The 21,041-nt window shown below is 37.8% G+C and overlaps 6 protein-coding genes and 1 long non-coding RNA gene across 14 annotated transcripts; 3 read left to right on the forward strand and 4 right to left on the reverse strand.

Annotated features, from left to right (window-relative positions):
- The first annotated feature begins 1,298 nt into the window (after positions 1-1,298).
- On the forward strand, positions 1,299-3,256 carry LOC120017046 (F-box/kelch-repeat protein SKIP25-like). The gene has a single exon (XM_038870097.1). It carries the CDS (start codon positions 1,513-1,515, stop codon positions 2,734-2,736), a length of 1,224 nt encoding a protein of 407 aa, XP_038726025.1. The 5' UTR covers positions 1,299-1,512; the 3' UTR covers positions 2,737-3,256.
- On the reverse strand, positions 3,032-6,634 carry LOC120017047 (phytochrome-interacting ankyrin-repeat protein 2-like). The gene is made up of 3 exons (XM_038870098.1): positions 5,924-6,634; positions 3,677-3,848; positions 3,032-3,538 (listed from the first exon to the last, which is right to left on the reverse strand). The coding sequence occupies exons 1-3, from the start codon at positions 6,059-6,061 to the stop codon at positions 3,324-3,326; spliced, it is 525 nt and encodes a 174-aa protein (XP_038726026.1). The 5' UTR covers positions 6,062-6,634; the 3' UTR covers positions 3,032-3,323.
- A 2,179-nt stretch (positions 6,635-8,813) lies between these two features.
- On the forward strand, positions 8,814-9,978 carry LOC120017083. Its single transcript, XR_005472092.1, has 4 exons — positions 8,814-8,830; positions 9,170-9,279; positions 9,362-9,474; positions 9,578-9,978. It is a non-coding gene; the product is annotated as an uncharacterized LOC120017083 (long non-coding RNA).
- Positions 9,979-10,498: 520 nt separating this feature from the next.
- LOC120017330 (cytochrome P450 CYP82D47-like) lies at positions 10,499-10,828 on the forward strand. Its single transcript, XM_038870505.1, has one exon. It carries the CDS (start codon positions 10,499-10,501, stop codon positions 10,826-10,828), a length of 330 nt encoding a protein of 109 aa, XP_038726433.1.
- A 388-nt stretch (positions 10,829-11,216) lies between these two features.
- LOC120017082 (protein BCCIP homolog) lies at positions 11,217-14,545 on the reverse strand. Of its 7 annotated transcripts, none has more exons than XM_038870147.1 (10): positions 14,411-14,427; positions 14,192-14,252; positions 13,748-13,928; positions 13,588-13,652; positions 13,266-13,490; positions 12,801-13,010; positions 12,626-12,691; positions 12,409-12,498; positions 12,244-12,300; positions 11,217-11,658 (listed from the first exon to the last, which is right to left on the reverse strand). In XM_038870147.1, the coding sequence occupies exons 3-10, from the start codon at positions 13,896-13,898 to the stop codon at positions 11,560-11,562; spliced, it is 963 nt and encodes a 320-aa protein (XP_038726075.1). In that variant the 5' UTR covers positions 13,899-13,928; positions 14,192-14,252; positions 14,411-14,427; the 3' UTR covers positions 11,217-11,559. The 7 variants fall into 7 exon arrangements, with proteins under 7 accessions (XP_038726075.1, XP_038726074.1, XP_038726077.1 ...); XM_038870146.1 differs by having other exon boundaries at positions 14,346-14,413; XM_038870149.1 differs by lacking the exon at positions 14,192-14,252 and having other exon boundaries at positions 13,748-13,922; positions 14,411-14,545.
- Positions 14,546-15,484: 939 nt separating this feature from the next.
- On the reverse strand, positions 15,485-17,406 carry LOC120015895 (cytochrome P450 CYP82D47-like). Its single transcript, XM_038868392.1, has 2 exons — positions 16,414-17,406; positions 15,485-16,191 (listed from the first exon to the last, which is right to left on the reverse strand). The coding sequence occupies exons 1-2, from the start codon at positions 17,356-17,358 to the stop codon at positions 15,610-15,612; spliced, it is 1,527 nt and encodes a 508-aa protein (XP_038724320.1). The 5' UTR covers positions 17,359-17,406; the 3' UTR covers positions 15,485-15,609.
- Positions 17,407-18,222: 816 nt separating this feature from the next.
- Positions 18,223-20,777, reverse strand: LOC120016078 (60S ribosomal protein L13-1-like). 2 transcript variants are annotated; one of them, XM_038868662.1, is made up of 5 exons: positions 20,649-20,777; positions 19,705-19,828; positions 19,377-19,510; positions 18,749-18,907; positions 18,223-18,662 (listed from the first exon to the last, which is right to left on the reverse strand). In XM_038868662.1, the coding sequence occupies exons 2-5, from the start codon at positions 19,811-19,813 to the stop codon at positions 18,438-18,440; spliced, it is 627 nt and encodes a 208-aa protein (XP_038724590.1). In that variant the 5' UTR covers positions 19,814-19,828; positions 20,649-20,777; the 3' UTR covers positions 18,223-18,437. The 2 variants fall into 2 exon arrangements, with proteins under 2 accessions (XP_038724590.1, XP_038724592.1); XM_038868664.1 differs by having other exon boundaries at positions 19,705-19,820; positions 20,649-20,695.
- Between the last annotated feature and the right edge of the window lie 264 nt (positions 20,778-21,041).

Here is a 21,041-nt window from a genome sequence, read left to right on the forward strand (position 1 = left end):
GATATGTATATGTATATTATGTGTGTGTGTATATATATATGTATGTATGTATGATATGTATATGTATATGTATATTACCACCGACTCCAAAAGGGCCACTCAAGATTCTCAACCATCCAAAACTCCCGAAAGAAAAGCCAAAATAAACAATTTCTTTATCACCAATATCCATTGCTATAGGTCCAACAAGACCTTTATATGTGGCAGTGGTTGTGATGAGTTGTGGTGTAGTGTGTGTCGACATGATTCAATTGCCTCTCCGAACATTCATGAAAAGGAGCCTCACATTATTACATGTGTACATTATTAAACCTTGAAGATGAAGCAAACTAAATTAACGTTGGAAGTAGGCAAAGGCTTCTTGCCATAATTTTTACATACAATCATATGAATCACCATGTTTTCTTTCCCTTTCTTTAAGGAAGTTTTAGACCACTACTTTTTTGTTCCCTAGCTACTGGGCTACTAGTATATGTGTACACCAAACTCAATTATTTTTATGAAGATTTGTAGTCCCACGTGATATTAGCATAATTAAATTGAGTGATATAAACAAAATTTCAACCATTCTCAAACAAGTTACGGATTTTATGAGCTTCAGTATTTCGAAAAAAATTCAGAAAAACAAATTCATGCTAAGGTGTTTGGCTCAGAACGGACAATTAGATTTTCTAACAGTTTTATAACTACTAACAATTCAGAGCTACTGCTTATCGTTACCAAAACTCTACTCAAATGGCTAAAAGGAGGACAAAAGGTTGCCAAGAAGTAACAATTTCACACTTTGAAACATTTATACTAGTGAATATAATATAATGAAACACCAAGTACACTGTAAATGAACAAAGACAACTCCCATTAAATGTAAGAAGGCCGAAGCCATGATTTAATATGAGGGGGTTTACAGTGGTGGACAAAGAATTTTATATCAAGTTATGCAAAGCTAAGCGAGGGTCTAAAAACAAGTACCTTGAATTTTTTTTGAGTTATATATTTTAATTTTAACTTCGAAAGTACAAAAAATAACATTAAAAATTTATAAAATATGATAAATAATAATTGTCATATATCTTCTTATTTCAATCATGAACATTATTTTTTACAATAACGAGGGTCTAAATCGTAAATTCAAGGGAGTTTTTTTTCTTATGTAAATTACTATATATAATTAGGGGTTATTAATAGAAAAGCTGAGTGTAAGGTGAAGGCTGAAAATGTAAATGTAAATGTAAATAATAGAAAAGCTAAAAGGGGCAGGTTTGAAATCACAAGTACAAAGCTTTTAGCTCCCACTAACAATGAAAAGACAATGTTTCAACTTTTGCCTATTATTTCTGTTTCAACATTTGTTGTATTGACTATCCAACTCCACTTTTCATCCAATAAAATGAAGTTTCAAGTTTCTCCCTGTTCTTGTAACCCACAAGATTGCATTTGCTTTCTCATCTATAAAATGCCTTCAATCTAATCCCAAAAGTTCTTGCTCCTCCTCCTCTTCTACTGTTGCTTCTCATGTCAAATCCAGTCCAAGATTCTTCTTCTTCTTCTTCTTCTTCTTCTGGTGGTGTTGATACCAACAACGATAACCACAATAAACGCCAAAAACACAACCCACAAGAATCTCAATCTCAGCCTCTGATTCCAGGCCTACCTGATCACATAGCACAACTTTGCCTCTCCCATGTCAACAATCCATTACTTCTCTTCTCTGTTTCTCATTCATGGCGTCGCCTTCTCTACTCCCCTTCTTTCCCTCCATTTCTTTCTCTCTACGCAATCTTCTACTCTGCTTCAGAGACTGACGAATTCAATACACATCCCATCAAAGTCTTAGCCTTTGACCCACTCTGTTCTAGGTGGTCCAATCTCCCTCCTCCTCCGCCTGACCCGCCTCTCCACCTGCTCCTCCGCCACCCCGCTTTCATTTCCAGGAATCTCCCTATCCAGTCAGTTTCCGCCGCCGGTCAGCTCATACTTCTTGCGGCCACTGACAGTACTTTTCTTCCTGCTCTGTCTCGCCCACTGTGTTTCGACCCACAATCTATATCTTGGGCTTTTGGCCCTCCGATTGACACTCCACGCCGGTGGTGCGTCGCCGGAGTCTGTGCTGGCGCGGTTTATATGGCGAGTGGGATGGGATCGCACTTCTCCTACGATGTGGCCAAGTCAGTTGCAAAATGGGACTTGAACACAAAGAAATTCTCCGTCGACGGTGGCGGTTCCGCCGGATCTGAGGCCAAGATGGCCGTCGATTGGAAGTGGGAAAAATTGAAGGGATTGAAAAATGGGAGATTTTGCAGGGACGCCATTGACGCTGTTGGATGGAGAGGGAAGCTCTGCATGGGGACTTTTCTCGCAAAAGAAGGGTTTGTTTACGACATGGAGGACACGTGGCAGAAGATGCCGGAAGGTATGGCGGCCGGGTGGAGGGGACCAGCGGCGACGATGGATGAGGAGGTGATGTATGTGGTGGAGGAGGCCAAAGGTGTGTTGAGTAAGTATGATCCAGAGAAAGATCATTGGGAGGATGTGATCGAGTCCGAAAGGCTTGAAGGGGCAAGGCAAATTAGTGCCAGTGGTGGAAGAGTTTGTGTTGTTTGCAAAGGTGGGAGGATTGTGGTGGTTGATGCGGTGGCTCCAGCGCCGGAGAGGGTATGGGTGGTGGATACTCCGCCGGGTTTGGAGCCTGTCTCGGTCCATATCTTGCCAAGGATTAGTCGGTCGGCCCCGGAATGATATTTTTTTTTTCTTCCTTTAGTATTTTGAAAAATTAATATTTCTTTAGTTGAGTGAGATGAGATAATGGTGAAGCAAAATTCGTTGATTCTTTGAGTCCACACACGTCCAAAAAGCTACTTTCAAAAATGAAAGACATGGGAGACTGACAGATGTCAAAATATGAGAGTTCAAGTTCTGTGATTCAGATTTTTATTTTATTTTTGATTTAATTGGGTAAAGACGAATCCCAGGACCAGGAGCATTGAATTGCAATTCATGTTGAACGCATGAAACTACTTCGAAAAAGATAAGCTTTTTACTGGCATAAATATATGCCATAGCACACGTCACATTTTCATATATTACAATAAAAGATTTTCCAAACCAAAGTTTCGTGTGATCAAAACAGAAAGCTCCATAAGCACTCAACATATTGCTCTATGATCGTACCATCTTCAGACATATAATCCAAACCAACTAAAACAAGCGCAGCACATTCGGAAAATGCAGAACCAAGGCCCTGACAGGAAACATATCACAAAACAAGAACTGAAGTCTAGCCGAGCTAAACACACCGCTGAGAAGTTACGACAATTGGAGGGCATTTAGCTTTCGGAGCTGTACGAGGACTCGCCTGAGGATAAGTTCTCTCCATGAAGACGCTTCAGTTCGTCATATGCCCATTCAAGACCAGCGCAGTAATGGAGTGGTGGATTAAATCTGGTGTCATTGATGTCATCTGGCAAAAATGCCCCGTTCTCTACCAGAAATTTGACTGCTTCCTTCTTTCTTTCTTTGGCTGCAGCATGAAGCGGTGTCCCTGGTTCAAAAACAAGCCATAACCATGTGCATGTCAAAATCAGTGTACTGATAACAGCAAAAAGGAACAAATCTGCCTGTTTCTGGAAAAATAAAATGAGCTGAAAATCGGTTCCTTTTATTAGTAGAAGTTACTCACAGCCACAAGCACCCCAGGTTCTAGCATCAATGTTTGCACCACGCTCAAGTAATTCATCCATAACCACAAGGTGGCCACCCTCAGCAGCAAGGTGGAGGGGGGTTAAGCCATTTGATTTAGGGCCCCATGCAGCTACATTCACATCCATTCCTTTGTCAAGAAGCCGCTTCACCTGTTTAAGATAACTTTTTATCCTCAAACACTAACAGAGCCATTCACAGCCTTACCATAGAGAATACAAAACTGACAAAAGGGGAAATCATAGTCTAACAGGAAAAAGAACTCACGTAAAAACTTAATACTTTATCGCACTAGTGCAGAAGGCCAATAAATAAAATCACTTATGCCTCCACGATTAAATCCACAGATAGTGAAAATCCTAATTCTTAAAATTTAAAGATACTTTCCCTAACCATGCGCAAATAATTCTACCTTCCTTAAAATGTCGGTGACGCTCATATTGTACAAATTTCCGACAGAGCTAAGGGACCTTTGCTTAAGAATAAATCAGTAACCTCCACGTTTCTCATCAACTTAGAGCTTCCTTTCGCCCACAATCATGTACGGGGAGAGTGGTGAGTTGAGTACAATGAGTGAGGTGATAGAAGGTGGCTTAATGGAGGCTTCCAGAATAGGAGGGGGAGAAAGGGGAACAACAGTGTATCTTATTCTTTTTGCGAAAAGGAATATTATTTCTCAATGGGCAGAGGCACAACAGCAACTTAATTTACCTACAGTATCTTTAGTTTGAAACTAACATGGATGTGAATCCTAGCAAGAGCAAGCCAGCACCTATTGTCAATTGAATACGTCAAATCTTGGACCCTTCGTGATAACTTTGGGCGGTGGATGGAATTTTCTTTTCCCAATTAGTAATCTATGTCTTCCCTCCACAAAAAGGTTTAAGGAGAAAAAGGGCGTTTGAAGAGAAACTAAGGGTGGAAGAGAAATTGTCCATCAAAAGGAGGGAGATTCACCCTAAGCAAGAGTACCCTGTTCAATCATCCAGTTCACTAAATTTAATCTTTGCTACATCAGTTTTATTTATCAAAGAACTGAAGAATATCAAAAAGAAGCTGTTGCAGGGAAATTCCAATGAAAACTGTAAGTTTAGTTTCGTGAAATTAGAGGATGCTTCAAGGAGGTTTCTATAATAGAAACCTCCTTGAAGCATCCTAATTCTATATCAAACCCAGACTCCTCATTCCTCAATACCCATGGAGGTTGTAACTTGTAAAGACAAGACTTGATTGCACAGAAGGATTATTGTTACAAACAAGGATTTAAGAATGATAATGGAAGGATGGCTGGGAAGAAAATGAGAGGGAAGTTTTCAAGGCAAAAAGGTGTAGAAAATAATTTAAGAAAGAATCGGGGATTGGCATCAATTTGTTTACTTCCTTCATGGAAACAGAGCTAAAAAAGACTTAAAATGTTGTTCACGTGAAACAGAAACATTGAAGATTCGTTTTTCAATTCTCTTTGAGTTGGGGGGAAAAACAGGAGGCTCTAGTCTTAGAAAATTTTCAGATGTCATAAGAGGCTATGGATTGGGAGATTGATATGTTCATCAACTTTCATAATTATACTAATCATCCCCATATATCAATCCGATGTTCGTATCAATCCGGAGAGCTTGAATTAGGGAATTTAAGACGAAAGATTACTATAGTTTCCTCGTAAGTGGAGAAGGAACTTTCTTGGGCGAGCCACACAGAAGCTGAGATATAATCAGGATTGAACTTTTGGTGAGAATAAATTTGTGGGAAATAGTTTCTGGCTATTGGAATATTGAATTTTAACGAGAAAACTTCAATATGAAATCTATGTGATGCTCACATACTCTCTCTTTCTCTAACAATAAACACAGTAAATTGGATATGAATTTTGTTTGTATTAAAGAAAACATGTTAAATGGACACATTTACTACAAGCTAAATTTGATTGCAACAATATTCCTTTATTTTCATTCATAAGGATGAATAATATTCATTTATATTTGTCAATTTAAATCATACTAGTTATAGTCTCCTCCCAATTTTTCACGCATTAATAGAAACCAAGAGTTCTTTTAGTTTTCCTAAAATTCAGTTCTTAATTGAACCAATCCCTTCATCCTACACATATGACAAGAAAACAATCTTGTAATGAACTTAATCTCACTCCATGTAAACCCACAAATCTCATCAATTCAGAAATTAAAATTATTCTTTTTAAGAATGCGATAGCGCAAGATAGGTAGCTAACCTCTTTGATATCACCTTTCCGAGCGCCAATATGAAGCAGAGTCCATCCTCGATCATCCTTCTCAGCGCCAGACCTGAACGAACGCCGCCTTGACAAGCTCCTCCTCAAAATAGCCGAACCTGACTGGTCTTGGAGCATCTTTTCTGATATGACCCAATTATCAAAAATCCAATTCGAACAGCCAAACAAATATCCGGAATTTCACTGAAATCACAAGAACTGACCCTCTAATTAGAAATTTGTGTTGTTCGATGAAGATCGAACAAGGACAATAAACAGACTACACTTTTTACATGATTTTGAAGGGAAATCCTGCAGGAATCTGATTCAAGCTTTGTAGTTCGATGACGAGGGACAAAATTTACATGCTTTTGAAGAGGAAGTACGCGAGAAATTTAGCGAGAGGCAACGCAGTGATTAGCAATGCAATACGGAGCGAAAGGACTCAAACCGGGACCAAAAACGCGAAGATTTTCGACGATAATGATTGAGACGATAAATGGTGCGGAAGAGATTATAAACATTATTGGAATCAGGGAAACCCTTAAATCTTATATAGAAGAGCGATTTTTGATAGGAATTCAGAGGAATCCTGAAGTAATTCGGAGAGAGTCGGGAGAAAACATGAATACGGAGGCTGTAGGAACCAAACCCTAGAGACAGAGAGGAGACGATGAGAGTTTCGGGAGACGATGAGAGTTTCGGGAATGCGAGAAACTTAAAAGCTCGTCGGTCGAGTGGTATCTTTAATTACTAAAAAAAAAAAAAAAAGATCTGTCTGTTTTTCCATAAAATAAAATATAAAAAAATCTGTCACGGTGATGTTCAAGCTCACTAGAATTTTTTTCCCTCTTTGAGGAGGAGGATATCATTAACCAACATAACTTACAAAAGCCGGAATTGATCTCTCCTAAAAAGGAATCAATTTCCGACGAAACAGTAATCGACCAAACAGACCTTCTTTTAACAGTATGTTTAACCATTCTCGTCGGGGAATGAACAACAATATTATCAACGCGAGGGACATGTCGACATTGAGTAATATCAAGAGAAAATAAGAGATTTCGCATCCCGTACAAAATGACCCATTCTAAAATCAAGGTATTCATCCCCTTCCAATGCATGAACAACATTAATGGAATCAACCTTAAGAATAAAGTCTCGAAACCCTACCTCCATTAGACATCGTAATGAGCAAGTAACAACAACGAAACTCACTAGATAATTGGATTATATATATATATTAAAAAAACATAGATTATATTGTACTGCTACTTATGGTAGAAATTATTTATAAATGAATATATAACTACTATTTACGTTATCTTTTTAATGGTTAAGTGGGGAATGAGAAGTAACTAACCTTATTCATAGTTTCATAGCCTTTGTGTAATGTTGGTGATCCTTTAATCCTTCTATTTCACTTTTAATTTATGTTTGAGAAAAAAATATATATAATCAATTCTAGATCCAAATTTAATTAGTTGTAAATTTATTTTCTTTTCTTCTCTTTTCTTTTTTGATTTGATGTATCTCCATTTTCTTACATGCGAAGCAAGTATGAAAAAGCTTGAAGTTTAATTAGTCTTGTTAGTCTAATCAATGATTATCTAGCAGGAAACTTATAAAAGGTGCCCCATTTACTTATACCTTACAATAATTTATTTTTTTCTCTTATGCCAGGGTAAATGACGGACCTTCATCTTTACTGTTGGATTTGACCCATGCTGAGATGAAAAATATCTAAATAGCCAGCATGAGAGGATACGGATCAAAATCATTTAGGGCGTAAATCAATCTTCTTCCTCAGCCAAATGCCCTGTAATAGCCTTTCAAAATATTTGGTTGGCATTTAGAGGATGGAATGAGTGTGAGATGAGGGTGAGAATCACTCATTCTCTTGTTTAATCGATTTTAGAAATGTAGAATCTCAAACTCATTCCACATTAAATTCTCCCTCATCAAGAACAACTAAGCTCATTAAAATAGTAAGAATAACTATTTTCCCACGTGAGAATGAGTTTAATATACAAAAAGATTATGACTACCCTTATTATAAACTAAGCTAATCATATCCATTAAGAATGTCCAATGATTTCTGGTTTTGATTCAAACACAATTATCAAGGCTACTTGCTTGGTAAGTACTGACTAACTTCTTGAAATGGTAGATTTAACACTTTTAACATGCTTGGTGATATTGTTAGGAAAACTGTAAATCTATAGAAAGTGAACTTTTATTGTAAATGTAGGTCTAACATGCTTAATTAGGACCCTATTAGTGATCTCATGTCATCTTTTCATATCATCCTATTGGGTTTGGCAGAATGTGATTTTGGGTGCAAGTGACAGCACCAAACAGCAGGGGCGAAGCTACGTTTAGTCCAGGGGGTCAGCTGACCCCCCTCAAAATTTTCTTTATAACCCTTATTATGTACAAATTTTCATAAAGACCCCCCTAAAAATAAAATAAACTACAAAAAGACCCTCCTGAATTTTTCTCATCCTATCTTCATGGCCTTTGGATCTTTAAAGACTCTTACACACCATTGGATTTGCCTACCAAAATAAGGTTATTATCAAGAACAAGGTTATTGCAATCAAAAACAATTCTTCTCTCTTGCACGTAAATCCTCCTCTCCGTTCTGACTTCTACGATGAGCGTTCGCCCACTCTTCCAAATCGACATGATCGGCACGCCGTCAGTCTCTAGTTCTCTTCTTCCATGCTTCGTCTACCTCGTCTAGTCTTCTTCCGTTCTTCACTTCTTCGTCTACCTGGTGGCTGGTTCTATTTTTCTCACAATCTCACTTTAAGTTGAGCTGAGCACTTGAGCCTCTGCCTCTAGGTCATCGACTCATGTTCGTGAATCGTAAAGGGGCAAAAATCTGAAAATCTGAAAATCATGGTAATTCCTTGGTTTCTTTTTGACTTTTTCTATGATATCATTAGATATTGATACTTTTGATTTCACAATTCAACATATTGTCTATCGTTCAATAATTCAATTAATAATTAATTGTAGTTTGTTGACTTGTTCCGTAACGTCCGTTGTTCAATTTCTGCAATTGTTCCGTAACTTCCGTTGTTTGGTTTCTGCAACTGCAATTGTTCAATTAGTATTTAGTAATTGAAATTTTCTATTGAAATTGAAGTATAGTTTCTAAACCATGATAAACTAGCTAAGTCTGTACTGTACAATTGTAATTGAATATTGTAAATATTGAAGTTTGTCTTTCTTTTGCAGATTTGAGTCTTTGACTATTTCAATTTGAGTCTAATTATCAATATATATTTGGGCAATTGGCCAATTGAATTCATTGATACAAGCAACTAAGCAAGGAGACAATAACTGCAGTAAGACACAAATCCATCTATCTTGCTAGTTTGCTTTATTGTGTTCTTATTGTAAATATTGAACTTTGTCTTTCTTTTGCAGATTTGAGTCTTTGACTATTTCAATCTAATTAGTCTGATTATCATTATATATATGGGCAATTGACCAATTGAATTCATTGATACAATCAACTAACTAGCAAGGAGCCAATAACAGTAAGGCACAAATCCTTATCCATTTATTGTTCCTAGTTCCCTTCTCTGAAGTACTTTTAAGTGTTGTGATTTGTGATTGTGAACTATGTTTTTTGTTTGCCAGGATTGAATTGATCTGTTAGTCTCCATCAATGGATAAATTTGTCACCAAAGTTAAGCGTACAACAGTGGAGTCATCTTCACCCATGACATCAAAGAAAGGTCGTGTGGAGATCGATTATGAAAATCTTCCTACAGACCCGGGGTTACGATGTTCAATATGGGATTATGGCCCTAATGATATAGATTGCGTTAGGCGTTCATACTTACAGAAGGGTCCTTGTCAACCCATTTGCCATGAATTTCCACAAACCCTTATGATGGATGAATTAAGAAGGTTCAATAAAGATTGGTTTGAACAATATTCTGATTGGTTGGAGTACAGTGTAGCAAAGGATGCAGCATATTGCCTCTATTGTTATCTTTTCAAACCCAAAAGCAATCAAGGTGGTGGAGATGTATTTGTTGGTGGTGGAGATGTATTTCTCTGACTATGATCTTGTGCTATTTGAAGATCAGCTTCAAACTTATATTGTTGATATGCAAACAAGTGAAGAGTTTTTAGCTGTTGAGGGTATTACCGGTCTTGCAAGAAAAATGATTGAAACAAGAAGACATGTTATTTATCCACTTGTCTACATGCTCATCACATTGGCATTAACTCTACCTGTAGCAACTGCAACTGTGGAGAGAACATTTTCTGGAATGAAGATTATTAAGAATCGGTTACACAGTCGCATGGGAGATGATTGGCTCAATGCTTGTTTGATTTCATACATTGAGAAAGATGTCCTTAATGAAATTGAAAATGAAGCTATCATGCAACGTTTTCAATCTATGAAATCTCGTAGGGAGCAATTGTAAATGAACTTTCACAGGTAATTTGTAATCCATAACTGAATTTTTTTTATAGCTTATTGTCTTGTGAGTTGTGACCCCCCTGACATTTTGTCCTGGCTTCGCCCCTGCCAAACAGGCTCTTACAATGGCTCTATCTTTGCTGCTTGAAAACGGTCATGTGCTACAGAAGGCTCAAGAAGAGTTAAGCATACACATTGGCAAGGAAAGATGTGTGAGCGAAGATGATATCGAAAACCTGACTTATCTCCAAGTCATTGTCAAAGAAACATTCCGCGAAAATTCGCCTTCCAACATAGTTGATCTCATTACCTCAGCAGAAGACTGCATAATATCAACAGGTCATTTCATTCCGGCAGATACACTATTGATGATAAATGCCTGGAAAATTCACCACGATGAGCGATTATGGCCTGATCTTAACAAATTTCAGCCAGAGGTTTTTGACTGGAAATAAGAACATTGACTTGAAGGGTCGTAATTTTGAACTAATCCCTTTTGGCTGTGGACGGAGAATGTGCCCCGGTATGTCATTAGCGCTACGAGTCAATGCATCTTAATCTTCCTACCTTATTGCATACTTTTGACATTTCTAAGTCCTATAATGACAACAACAAAGCTTCAAGTTCACCTAATTCCACGTCTGGATCTCAAGTGTTACATGTAAGGGATTGATGTAATGAAAAGCTCACCTCTCCCTTGTGGCAAGTAGCCATGCATGCTGTGAGGCTTCAATAATTTGGAAACTAGCATCTAACCTGCGCAACAATCTTTGAAGTTTGTCATTTTATTTGAAGTATGCATCTTGAATGTGAAAAGGGGAAAAAAATCACATTACATCCAACTTCAGCAAATGAAACAAAAGAGAACAATTGCAATTGATACAACTTATCAACTAGACCAGACGATACTACGTTAACCAAACTTAAACCATGGTCACAAGGACAAAGCTAAGAAGCATAAAAATGCGCAAAACTAGTGGCTAAAGGGAATCCACAAACATAAATAAAACGGAATAGGAAGAATACAGAATTACAGACACCTGATAAGTTGTTATCCACCAAACACAAACTAAACTCACTGGTGCATGAAAAGAGTCGACCTTTCCGCATCAGAATGCTTTCATGGAATCGTTGAAAAAAACAGAGATGCTAGTCAAACCGAAAACTGATGCACCTCCCGTAAAACTCACAATTCATGAATAAAGGAGTGCAACTGCTTTTGAAATGTAGGAATTTTTTCTGCCTCGACAGCCATGACTAATCCCATTGACTGATAATTCCTTAGCTGCACAATTAATAGAAATAGATGGTTTAAAATTTTCTGTTATAAAAGCCAACAGCTGCATGAAGGCAAACTAAGAAATAGAAAATATACTGCAACTACCAACTTAAATAGGATCAACTCTTTACACAACGCAAATGAGTGGCCATCTATTAGCATCATTTGAATTTTCTCCACAAAATGGGTGCCTACTCAAGAAAAATGTTTAAGAGAACTTATTGCTAAAGAAACATCTATAGCCATTTTACAATCATTTGCAAGATGAAGGAAAAATAATGTAACAAGCATATCAAAAAATTCATTCTCCAAGTTGATTTTAACCCCAGCTCAAACATCCAGCAAAACAAAAATGGGAAAAGGGAGATTTTGTGTCAAATGCAAACCTAGAAGGCTAAAAAGTTTTTAAAAACAGGGAAGAAAAAAAAAATAACAAGCCCGGTTAAAGGGCCCATTTTTTCAAATGTGGGAAAAAATAGGACATCCCCAAGCAACCACCAAAGATTGACTTCAATAAATTGATAATAGATATATACCATAGCAATGGCATCATCAATAAAATGTATCTAGGCAGACAGAAAAATCACTTGCCTCTTGTGCAGCAACTTGCTGAGTCCGCAAAGGAAACATGAAGGACCACAAGCAGAGCTGGCATATTTCATTAAAACAATCAGTAAATAAAGGGGAAACTAGAGTCATAAATACAAAGAATGGGAAGCAAATCCATACCATATATGATATAAAAACAATTAGTACCTGGTGAAAAATTTCATCTTCTGGCTTAATGTATATTATTGCCTCATCACTGTGGCTGTTTTGCCACTTTTTCTGGTCCGCATTATTGTGCTGTAGCACATTGACATGAATACCAAGCGAGAGAGAGAGGCAGATGGGGGTGGAGAAGGAGAGCGAGAGGAAATCAGTCATAGATCACAAACAGAAACAAATAGAACAAGGACGGGAGGAGGTATACCCTGTAAATTTTAGTGGCAATTAGGTAGTTCTTAAAACAGAAGGAGTTCCTGAGCTCTTTTGTTGGCTTCAAAATGTAAAACAATAAAATGTAAGTTATTTGGAGAAGGTCATCACCACCCAGGAAAACGATAAACTTATCAAGCTCACCCATCATTACGATATTCTCATCTAACCTCATCCTCTATAGCCCATGATATTTCATCAAAGAGGGCATCGTAAAGTGGTGGCAAAAGCTGGGGGGGAAGATTCACCACTCGCTGAGATACCAAGAGGCCCACACTCTGCGCTTGCTCTTCCAAAAGTGACCTTAAGCTCTTCATTACATCTTTCTGCTTACACGCTTTAAGGAGGAACTCCTTGAGCTCTTTAATGGATTTATGGCCCTGATAAGATCAAAGCTGATTTTTTGTTAGTCACGCGACACTCAGAAAAACAATGGGGATTAAAATTGGGAGCATTAATAGTTAAAAGATTAAGGCAATGATCAGCCATTGGCAAATCCCCACATTACCAGGCTCAAAATTATTTGAAAACCTCATGCATTGCAATGTCATTGATGGCAGGGTTTCTATAGGAACTGTAGTAATGATGATATGAAGTACATGAAATAAAAATCTCAATAAGATTAAGTTGTGTGCCTTGTATCTTCCCAGGTTCAGGGCAGTGATAATAGAAAAAAGTCCATCATCTTCATCATCCTCAATCTTTACAACAGTTCCCACAGTCGTCTGTTCCAAAATCAAGTCAACAAAACCACTTAAATCCCATTGCTTATCATCCAGGTATGTCTGCAATAAAATCTTCACTCCGTGAAAGTCATCAGGTTTTGGGTCAAAGAAGGCAAAATCTGCTTGGACAACCCCCTTCAAAAGATACAGACTGGAGTAAACAAAATGAAACAAGTAGCAACAAGATATTTTTCATATTTAGTTAATGTCAGTACCACCACAAAGTGCTTACTTCAGAATCCAGTTCCTCAGATACTTCATTCTTCTCTTTCGAATCATTCCCAGAAAATCTAATACCTGCATGGGTTTAGAAGCATTCATCCCGAAAAAGATGAGCAATATAACTCAGATATGAGAACAGATGGGACAAAGTATTGATGCCGAGTGTTTACCTTCAGGATCAGGACTGGACAGTTTGGACTCGCGCATTTGGTACCTGACTGAACAAATAGAAGCAACTTGAGCAACTGAGCGAGAGAATCGGGAGAAAGTCAAAGGTTGGGTTCCCATCAACTGGCGGTGCTTTCTAGGCCTTCTGGGCATCTTGTTTATATGCGGGGTTAAAACCTAAGACTTTAAGCAAATTGTTAAGATAATTGTGATTCAAAAGACAGCTTTGCAACTAGTATGGCACATATGCAATGGCAATTTGAATCACTGAATAACCAGCTTCACTGTACAAATGTGAACACCTGGAGAAAGAGATGCTTTAACCTTTTAGGGATACAAGTTAACAAGTAACATAGAGAAAGATTTGAGCTTTTAACAAGGGATTCATTGTAATTTTGAGAGTGAAATGATTCCACTATTTGGATTAAACAACAGTGATCACTTACAACTGCCACACAACTTTCCGAAGCCCCAAATCGGGCATTTGAGTTCACCAAAACCCTCTCCCTATTGGTATGAGTAACAGTGATCAGAGCAAAGATTTCCGGTTAGAAATTGATTCCTAGTATCAGATTCTCAACTAGGCTAAATCGTACAGACCGGGACTACGCATCGACGACCATGGTTTTACGAAAAACAAAAAGGAGTCCAGAAATTCAACTTACTTGGTACAGTGACGGAGCCCACCCCAGAGCCCGCTTCTAGGTTTGCGGCGATGGGAAAGAGACGGCGGTTGGTGATAATAAAATATGTCTGTTTTTGTTAGGTCGTTCGGTATTTAATCACTAGTACTGTAAATCTTTGACCAACACAAATTCATGAATTTACTTCTCCTTTTTCTTTCTATTTAAAAAACTTTTTTTATCTTTTTTTTTTCAATTATTAAGTAGTTCCAAATGAACTACTTTCATTAGCATATTTAATTTCGGGTGGTCAAGTTCGTTAATCACGAATTAAAATCGAATCGAAAATGATAAAAATCTTAATAGCAATTGTTTTCTGAGTTGAATCAACAAGATCCAAGTGAATTCGTGAGCTTTACATATCATACATGATACAAATGAAATTCTGTGTACAACTCAATTTATGGAATGATTAGAATACTAGCTATTGAGATCCCTATCATTATTGAAATTGAATTCTTTGGAGATGAGAAAAAGTGATTATAGTCTCAAGAGAATAGAAGGGATCGAGTAAAAACCAATAGAATAAAATTGGTTGTTTAAGACCATAAAAAAATTGCGTGACAAATGAATTCAATGTTTGCTCTCAATTAGTGGTAAACTTGTCAAGATTAATATCACACATCATATTTGTATAACACAATCAAGTAGTATATAATTAAATGCATTGCACCTATTACACAAGACGCGTTTTCTGGATCTAAAAATCAATGTCGACGTTCCATGAACAACAAATCCTTATAGACCCGTTGCCCTGAATAAACAATATATTTAATGTGTTTGAGCATGATTCCCAACAAAACTTGTTAGAATGTTAGGTATTTTCTCAACGTTTATCCTCAAATTTGGTCTTAAATCACTCACTTTGTCTTCTACCAAATTTAACAAATTCATGAATTGATTCCCCTGCTTCTCTCATACCCTGCACATCTCTGTCATAGACTATTCTCCCCATCGTTTCAATTACGTTATGTAGAAAGACTAGAACTTACACAGAAATCAAAGAAATGACTTGTTTGTTCATCTATGTAGAGAAAGAAGAGAGATCATTCAAGCTATGGAAAATGAAAAGAAATCCTTTGCTATTATATAAATCTTTAGGGATAAAATCACACGTACTCCTTAAGCAGAAAACAGTAGCATTATTACATCATGTGTAAGTGTTGTTGTTCATCATGGGTCTAGTGTACGTAAAGCTTAGGATCAAGACGCGGTTTCAGGCGAAATTTCAATCCAGAGCTGTCTGCCTTAGAGAATTCAAAACTCTGCAATAAGGAGGCAAGACTAAGGCTCAGCATTCGCATTGCCAACGACATTCCGATGCAAACTCTACGTCCAGAACCGAACGGGATGAACTCGTAGTTGCGACCCTTCACATCCCTGTCCTTGTAATCACTCAAAAATCTTTCAGGTTGGAACTCATTAGGATTCGACCATGCTTTTTCATCATGGTGAACTTTCCATGAATTTATAATCAAGTCTGTACCAGCCGGAACGTGTTGACCTGTCGACAGGGTTATATCTTCCGTGGAGACTCGGAGTCCGATTAGGTGGGTTGGTGGGTCGTGACGAAGAACTTCCTTAACAATGGCTTGGAGGTATGTCAGGTTGTTGATATCAGATTCATCAACACATCTGTCCTTGCCAACATGTGTGTCTAACTCTTCTTGAGCCTTCCTTAGCACATCAGGATTGTTGATTACTAACCGCAAAGCTGATTTCACTCCTATTTGTATTGTGTCACTTCCTGCTCCCATGAAATTCTGAAAAAAGTATACAAATTTGGATTATTTAGATTATCGGAAACATAATCGTAGTAACTCATACGCTGGAATAAGCTCTCTCGACACAGTTTATAAACTAACTTATAAACGAGCGTTTTTAAGGGCGTTTGGTTTGCAAATTCACCGGATTTTATGAACTCGCAAATCAATATTCATTTAGCTAAATCAAACTTTAGAAGAAGTATATGATAATAAACTTACGATGCAAGTAGCCTTAATAATGGTGTCCGGGGCATAATCAGACATCTTTGATAGCTCCTCCCGATTATTAAGCATCACATCTATGAAATCCTCTTCTTGCTCCTTTACCTTCACACCCAAAAGTCTCTTCTGCTTGTGCTCCTCCAACCACCCTCCAACAAGACTGTCAATCTCTTTGCCATATTCTTTCATCGCCTTCTTACTTCCGATCAAATTATCTAACCAACCCAGATATGGTATTTGGTCAGAGAACATAAAAGACATGAAATAAACATGGAAAACATCTTCCACCAGTTTTCGACATCTTTTCGCCTCTCCTTCTTCGACATCAGGGTTAGCTCCAAAGTATCGCTTCCCTCCCAAAAGTCTCACAAAGAAATTGTTGACCATGTCTGCTACCCATTTCTCCATATCAACTAGAACCCCATTTTTAGGTTCACCATTGTCAATAAAATTTTTGTACAACTCTCTCACGGCCATCTCCACCTCCGAAGCTCGAATCCTGCTAAGCATATCAAGCCGGCGGTTGGAGAGGAGCTTGCCAACAGCCATCTTTCGCGCATCGCGCCAGTAAGTCTGGTCAGGAGTTATACCAAACATGGCATGGTCATAGCCGATAAGCTTTGATGAAGTAAGATTTGGTCTGTTGGAGAAAACTCTGTCATGGGTAGTGAAACACTCCTTGGCTAATTCAAGACTACTCAAAACCAGAATTCTATGGGAACCCATTCTAATAGTGAAAGCTGGTCCGTACTCATCAGCCATTTCAGTCAGCTTGTCATGGAAGGGCTTGGGGCTACGGAAGCAAAGCATGTGACCGATTACAGGCCAACCACCATTTGCTTCAGGAAGAGGAGTGGTGGATTTTTTGTTTTTTGATCTCTTGAGATGGTAAAAGAAGATGCATATTAGCAGGACAACGAGAGTGGAGAATAGAGCCTCCATGAGATGTAAAAGGTGGTAAGAAAGACCTGATTTTTCTGCTGAAGCAAAATGCCGCGCAGCCTCAATATATATATATATATATAGTTAGTGTGACTAGTCTTCTTGTTGAATTAGGTGCAAGGTGCGAGTAGAACTGTCCTTCTACCAAGTCCTTCAAGCACGCCGCCTGCTGGGGAAAAAGGAGTTTGATCAACATTCCACTTGAAGACTTTGATAAGAAACAATATTTATGACAAGTAGAGATTTGAATTCATCAGTAAAAAATAAGCATCGTGCAGTTCGTCTAACTCACAGGGGTGGGTGGCTTTCTCTGAATGGCTAATGGTTATCATTTTGCATGTGCTAATGGAGGGTTGACTCAATAATTATTTTGAAAAATCCGATTCAAAGTTGAGTCATTTTTTAAGGGAATGGTTTGAGTGAGTCGATGCCAAACTCAGTCGTTGTTTTGAAAATCCCGTTGTCTACATTTTTTAATTAGGAGCACGATGCGACTTGTTTTGAAAATCCCGTTATCTACATTTTTTAATTAAGAGCACGATGAGAGATGTTTTGAAAATCCCGTTATCTACATTTTTTAATTAGGATCACTATGAGAGATGTTTTGAAAATCCCGTTATCTACATTTTCTAATTAGGAGCACGATGAGAGACTGACATTGGAACGATGAGAGAATGACATTGGCTGAAGTTGAACGTGGTTCACAACTATATCCACCAAATTCCCTAGAACGACGGACACATGTGAATGTTGCAACCATTCCGGCCATCAAACATACTATGGTAACACAAGATGAAGTTTAGAGTCTACGCTACAGCCACGAAGGAAATGCAGAGCAGAAAACGTACCTAAAGCAAATCAATCTCAAATAGAATAATGAAACTTCAATTCCATCAAATATTAGGTGGTAATGCCAAATCTAATTCAATCAGGAAAGGATCAAAAACATAATATACCACAGATTCAACATAAAAGTATCTCAAAACTATTGGCAACGTTTTAAAGATGGCAGAAAGGCTAAAGTTCAATAAAGTAAACAAAAGCATAACACAATTGCAAACACCGAGCCCTTTGCCCTTCTACTTGATCTTCTCATCCTTCTCGGCTTCAGCAGCCTTCTTTAATCGAGCACCAAAATGGCGTTTGTTTGTGCGCTCCACTCGAAGCTTGTTGTATGCCTTGAAGGACTTCATCTCCTCGGTGACCTTCACAAGCTCCACAGACGGCTTTTCACGAACAATAGGCATATAAGGCCCTTGTACTTGTGTAGCCGTTGCCAGTTCCTCAGGAGCAGAATCACCAGCCTAAGGTAAAAGGAAAACAAAAGTTATTTTATCAAACAATTTAGAGCAATGTAGGACAAAAGGAACATGAATCGTTCTGAATATACCTTGGACTTCCTAGCACGTCTTGGGAAGACCACCAACTTGGCCTTGTATGTCTTCAGCCTTTGAACATTGGCTTGAAGACTCTCAAGAGATCGGTTCTTGCGGCGATGATCAACTGATACTCCTATGGTTGGGGCAAGCTTCTTTGGAATTCCAGCGGCCTAAAGGGGACAAGGAGAAAAGGGCTTAAAACTTCCAATGGAACACTCAGTAGACAACAATAGAAAAAATAAATTACAAATTGTAAAACCGATAGAGTGAAAACATTCTCCAAAATCAAGTGAGTTGTATGACCAGACAAAAGCAAAATATTTTATGCACAGAAGACAGCAAATGAGAAATATGGCCATTCACCTCACTGGTGACAATAAAAAAAGCAGTCCAATCAGGGTTTTACAAATGGTTCTTTCAGTGTCATATACAGGATCCCATTTTATGCTCCACTTGCAGAACAATAATTGTTTTCGTTAATGAATGAATTAGTTAACTGTATGAAGTGTCATAGCACGAAACTAGAAATGATTCATGCAAGGGATACTCTCAGGCAATTACAAAAAATATGTACAAAAAACAATGACAATTGTCATATGCATTGCTTTATAATCCTTAGTGTAAAGAGAACCAATGTACCTTGAGCTCCTCAAGAGAAAATCCTTTTCCAGCCCTCTGTTTCATATTATACTTCAATGTCTGACCATGAACCATGGGACGAAGAGGTCCTGCTGTAGGCCGTGGAAAAATTTTCACAGCCTTCTTCTGCCGAGCTGTAATTATTTCAGAAGGAGAATATATCAGGAAAAAATAACTATACTTTCTACTCTGCAATATGCAAATCCATGCGTATGAATCATTGAAGCACTGTTATTCAAATATAGACCAAAAGATATCAAACAACAATGCCAGAATTGAAAGTAGAGCATGCACAAAAAAGATGTTAAAGAGACAGAAGATATCTCACCAGCGCGTCTTCTGGTTTTCCGAGCAGGTTGGTTGAACCATGTCTTCACATAGTTTTGCCAGTGCTTCTTGAAATGCCCATTAGGCACAACATTGTTATGCTTAACCATGACTTACCTGTAACACTACGGCAATAATGAATTATTCACTTACCATTTACCAAACAGAATGAATTATTCAGATATCTCAGTATTTTTTAAGATGCAAGATGATTTGTACTTAACAACTTAAACTAAGCATATAAAAAGATAAATGCATGTAGACAGTACATTATGGATCGCAATCCCATATTATTTTTCAAGTGACATATACTAAGAACACAAAAACCTTTATCATGTACAAAAGACATCAAAACAAGAGTTGAAAGACACTCCATCCACAATCCCAATCATGTTAACAAAGGAATATAGATGTAATCAACATTTAGATAGAAGGTGAGTACTCTGTGGATCTCAATAGTCTGACTTCTAAACCATCAATATTAATATTCCGTTCTCACCACATTTAAAGCGGAGAAACACCACCAGCAGAGAAAATTACTAAAGGTTAAATCTTCATAAATAGGAGAGAATATAAAGATAAGGGAATAGCTGGAGATTAAAGCAATGGTATACAATACTGTACACATCTCCTTTACCAATCTAACTATGCATTTCTCCACACAATTATTTACCGTACAAGATACCTAACTAATCCACACAGTCTGGATTTATGTACACATATTAACCACAAATTTTCTTCTTCACTTGTTTTATAGGAAGTTTCTCATCAACCAAACAAAACCCACACAAAAGAGAGGCGGCAATCGAACAAGTATAAGCAACATCTCAATATTACAACGCCGGCAGAAGAAGAAAATAAAAACAATCCCGGTAATTTATCCTCCTCTTCTTCATTTTCATAGAAACCAAATTGAGAGACGGAAAGAAAGTAACGAGAGCTTACCAGCTCGGCGAAGAGTATCTGTCTCCTTCTCTGGCTCGATCTACGCGGCTGTGGAGATATATGAGGAAGTATAAAACCCTAGATTTATTGATAATATTGGGCCATTCTTGTTAAAGTGGACTCGGCCCATTGTTTTGTTGGGTTGTAACTCATTAAAAGAGCACGGGCCTCACGACTGAAAAAAATAGGTGAACGCTTGGAGCCCATTAATTTTCTGGCTCATTGGGCCCATGGAATAATTTTGTTAAAACTTAAAACACCATTAATGGTTTTAATTTTCTGGCTCATCCTGCTATCAAGCATGGTTCAAGCCTTCAAGGGTGGTCCGTTTGGTATGCATATATATGATTGTTTTGCATGTATTTTCTGTAGTACGTTCTTATTTTCTAGAAA

Source organism: Tripterygium wilfordii, chromosome 15 (genome assembly GCF_013401445.1).
Source record: "Tripterygium wilfordii isolate XIE 37 chromosome 15, ASM1340144v1, whole genome shotgun sequence".
NCBI lineage: Eukaryota > Viridiplantae > Streptophyta > Magnoliopsida > Celastrales > Celastraceae > Tripterygium > Tripterygium wilfordii.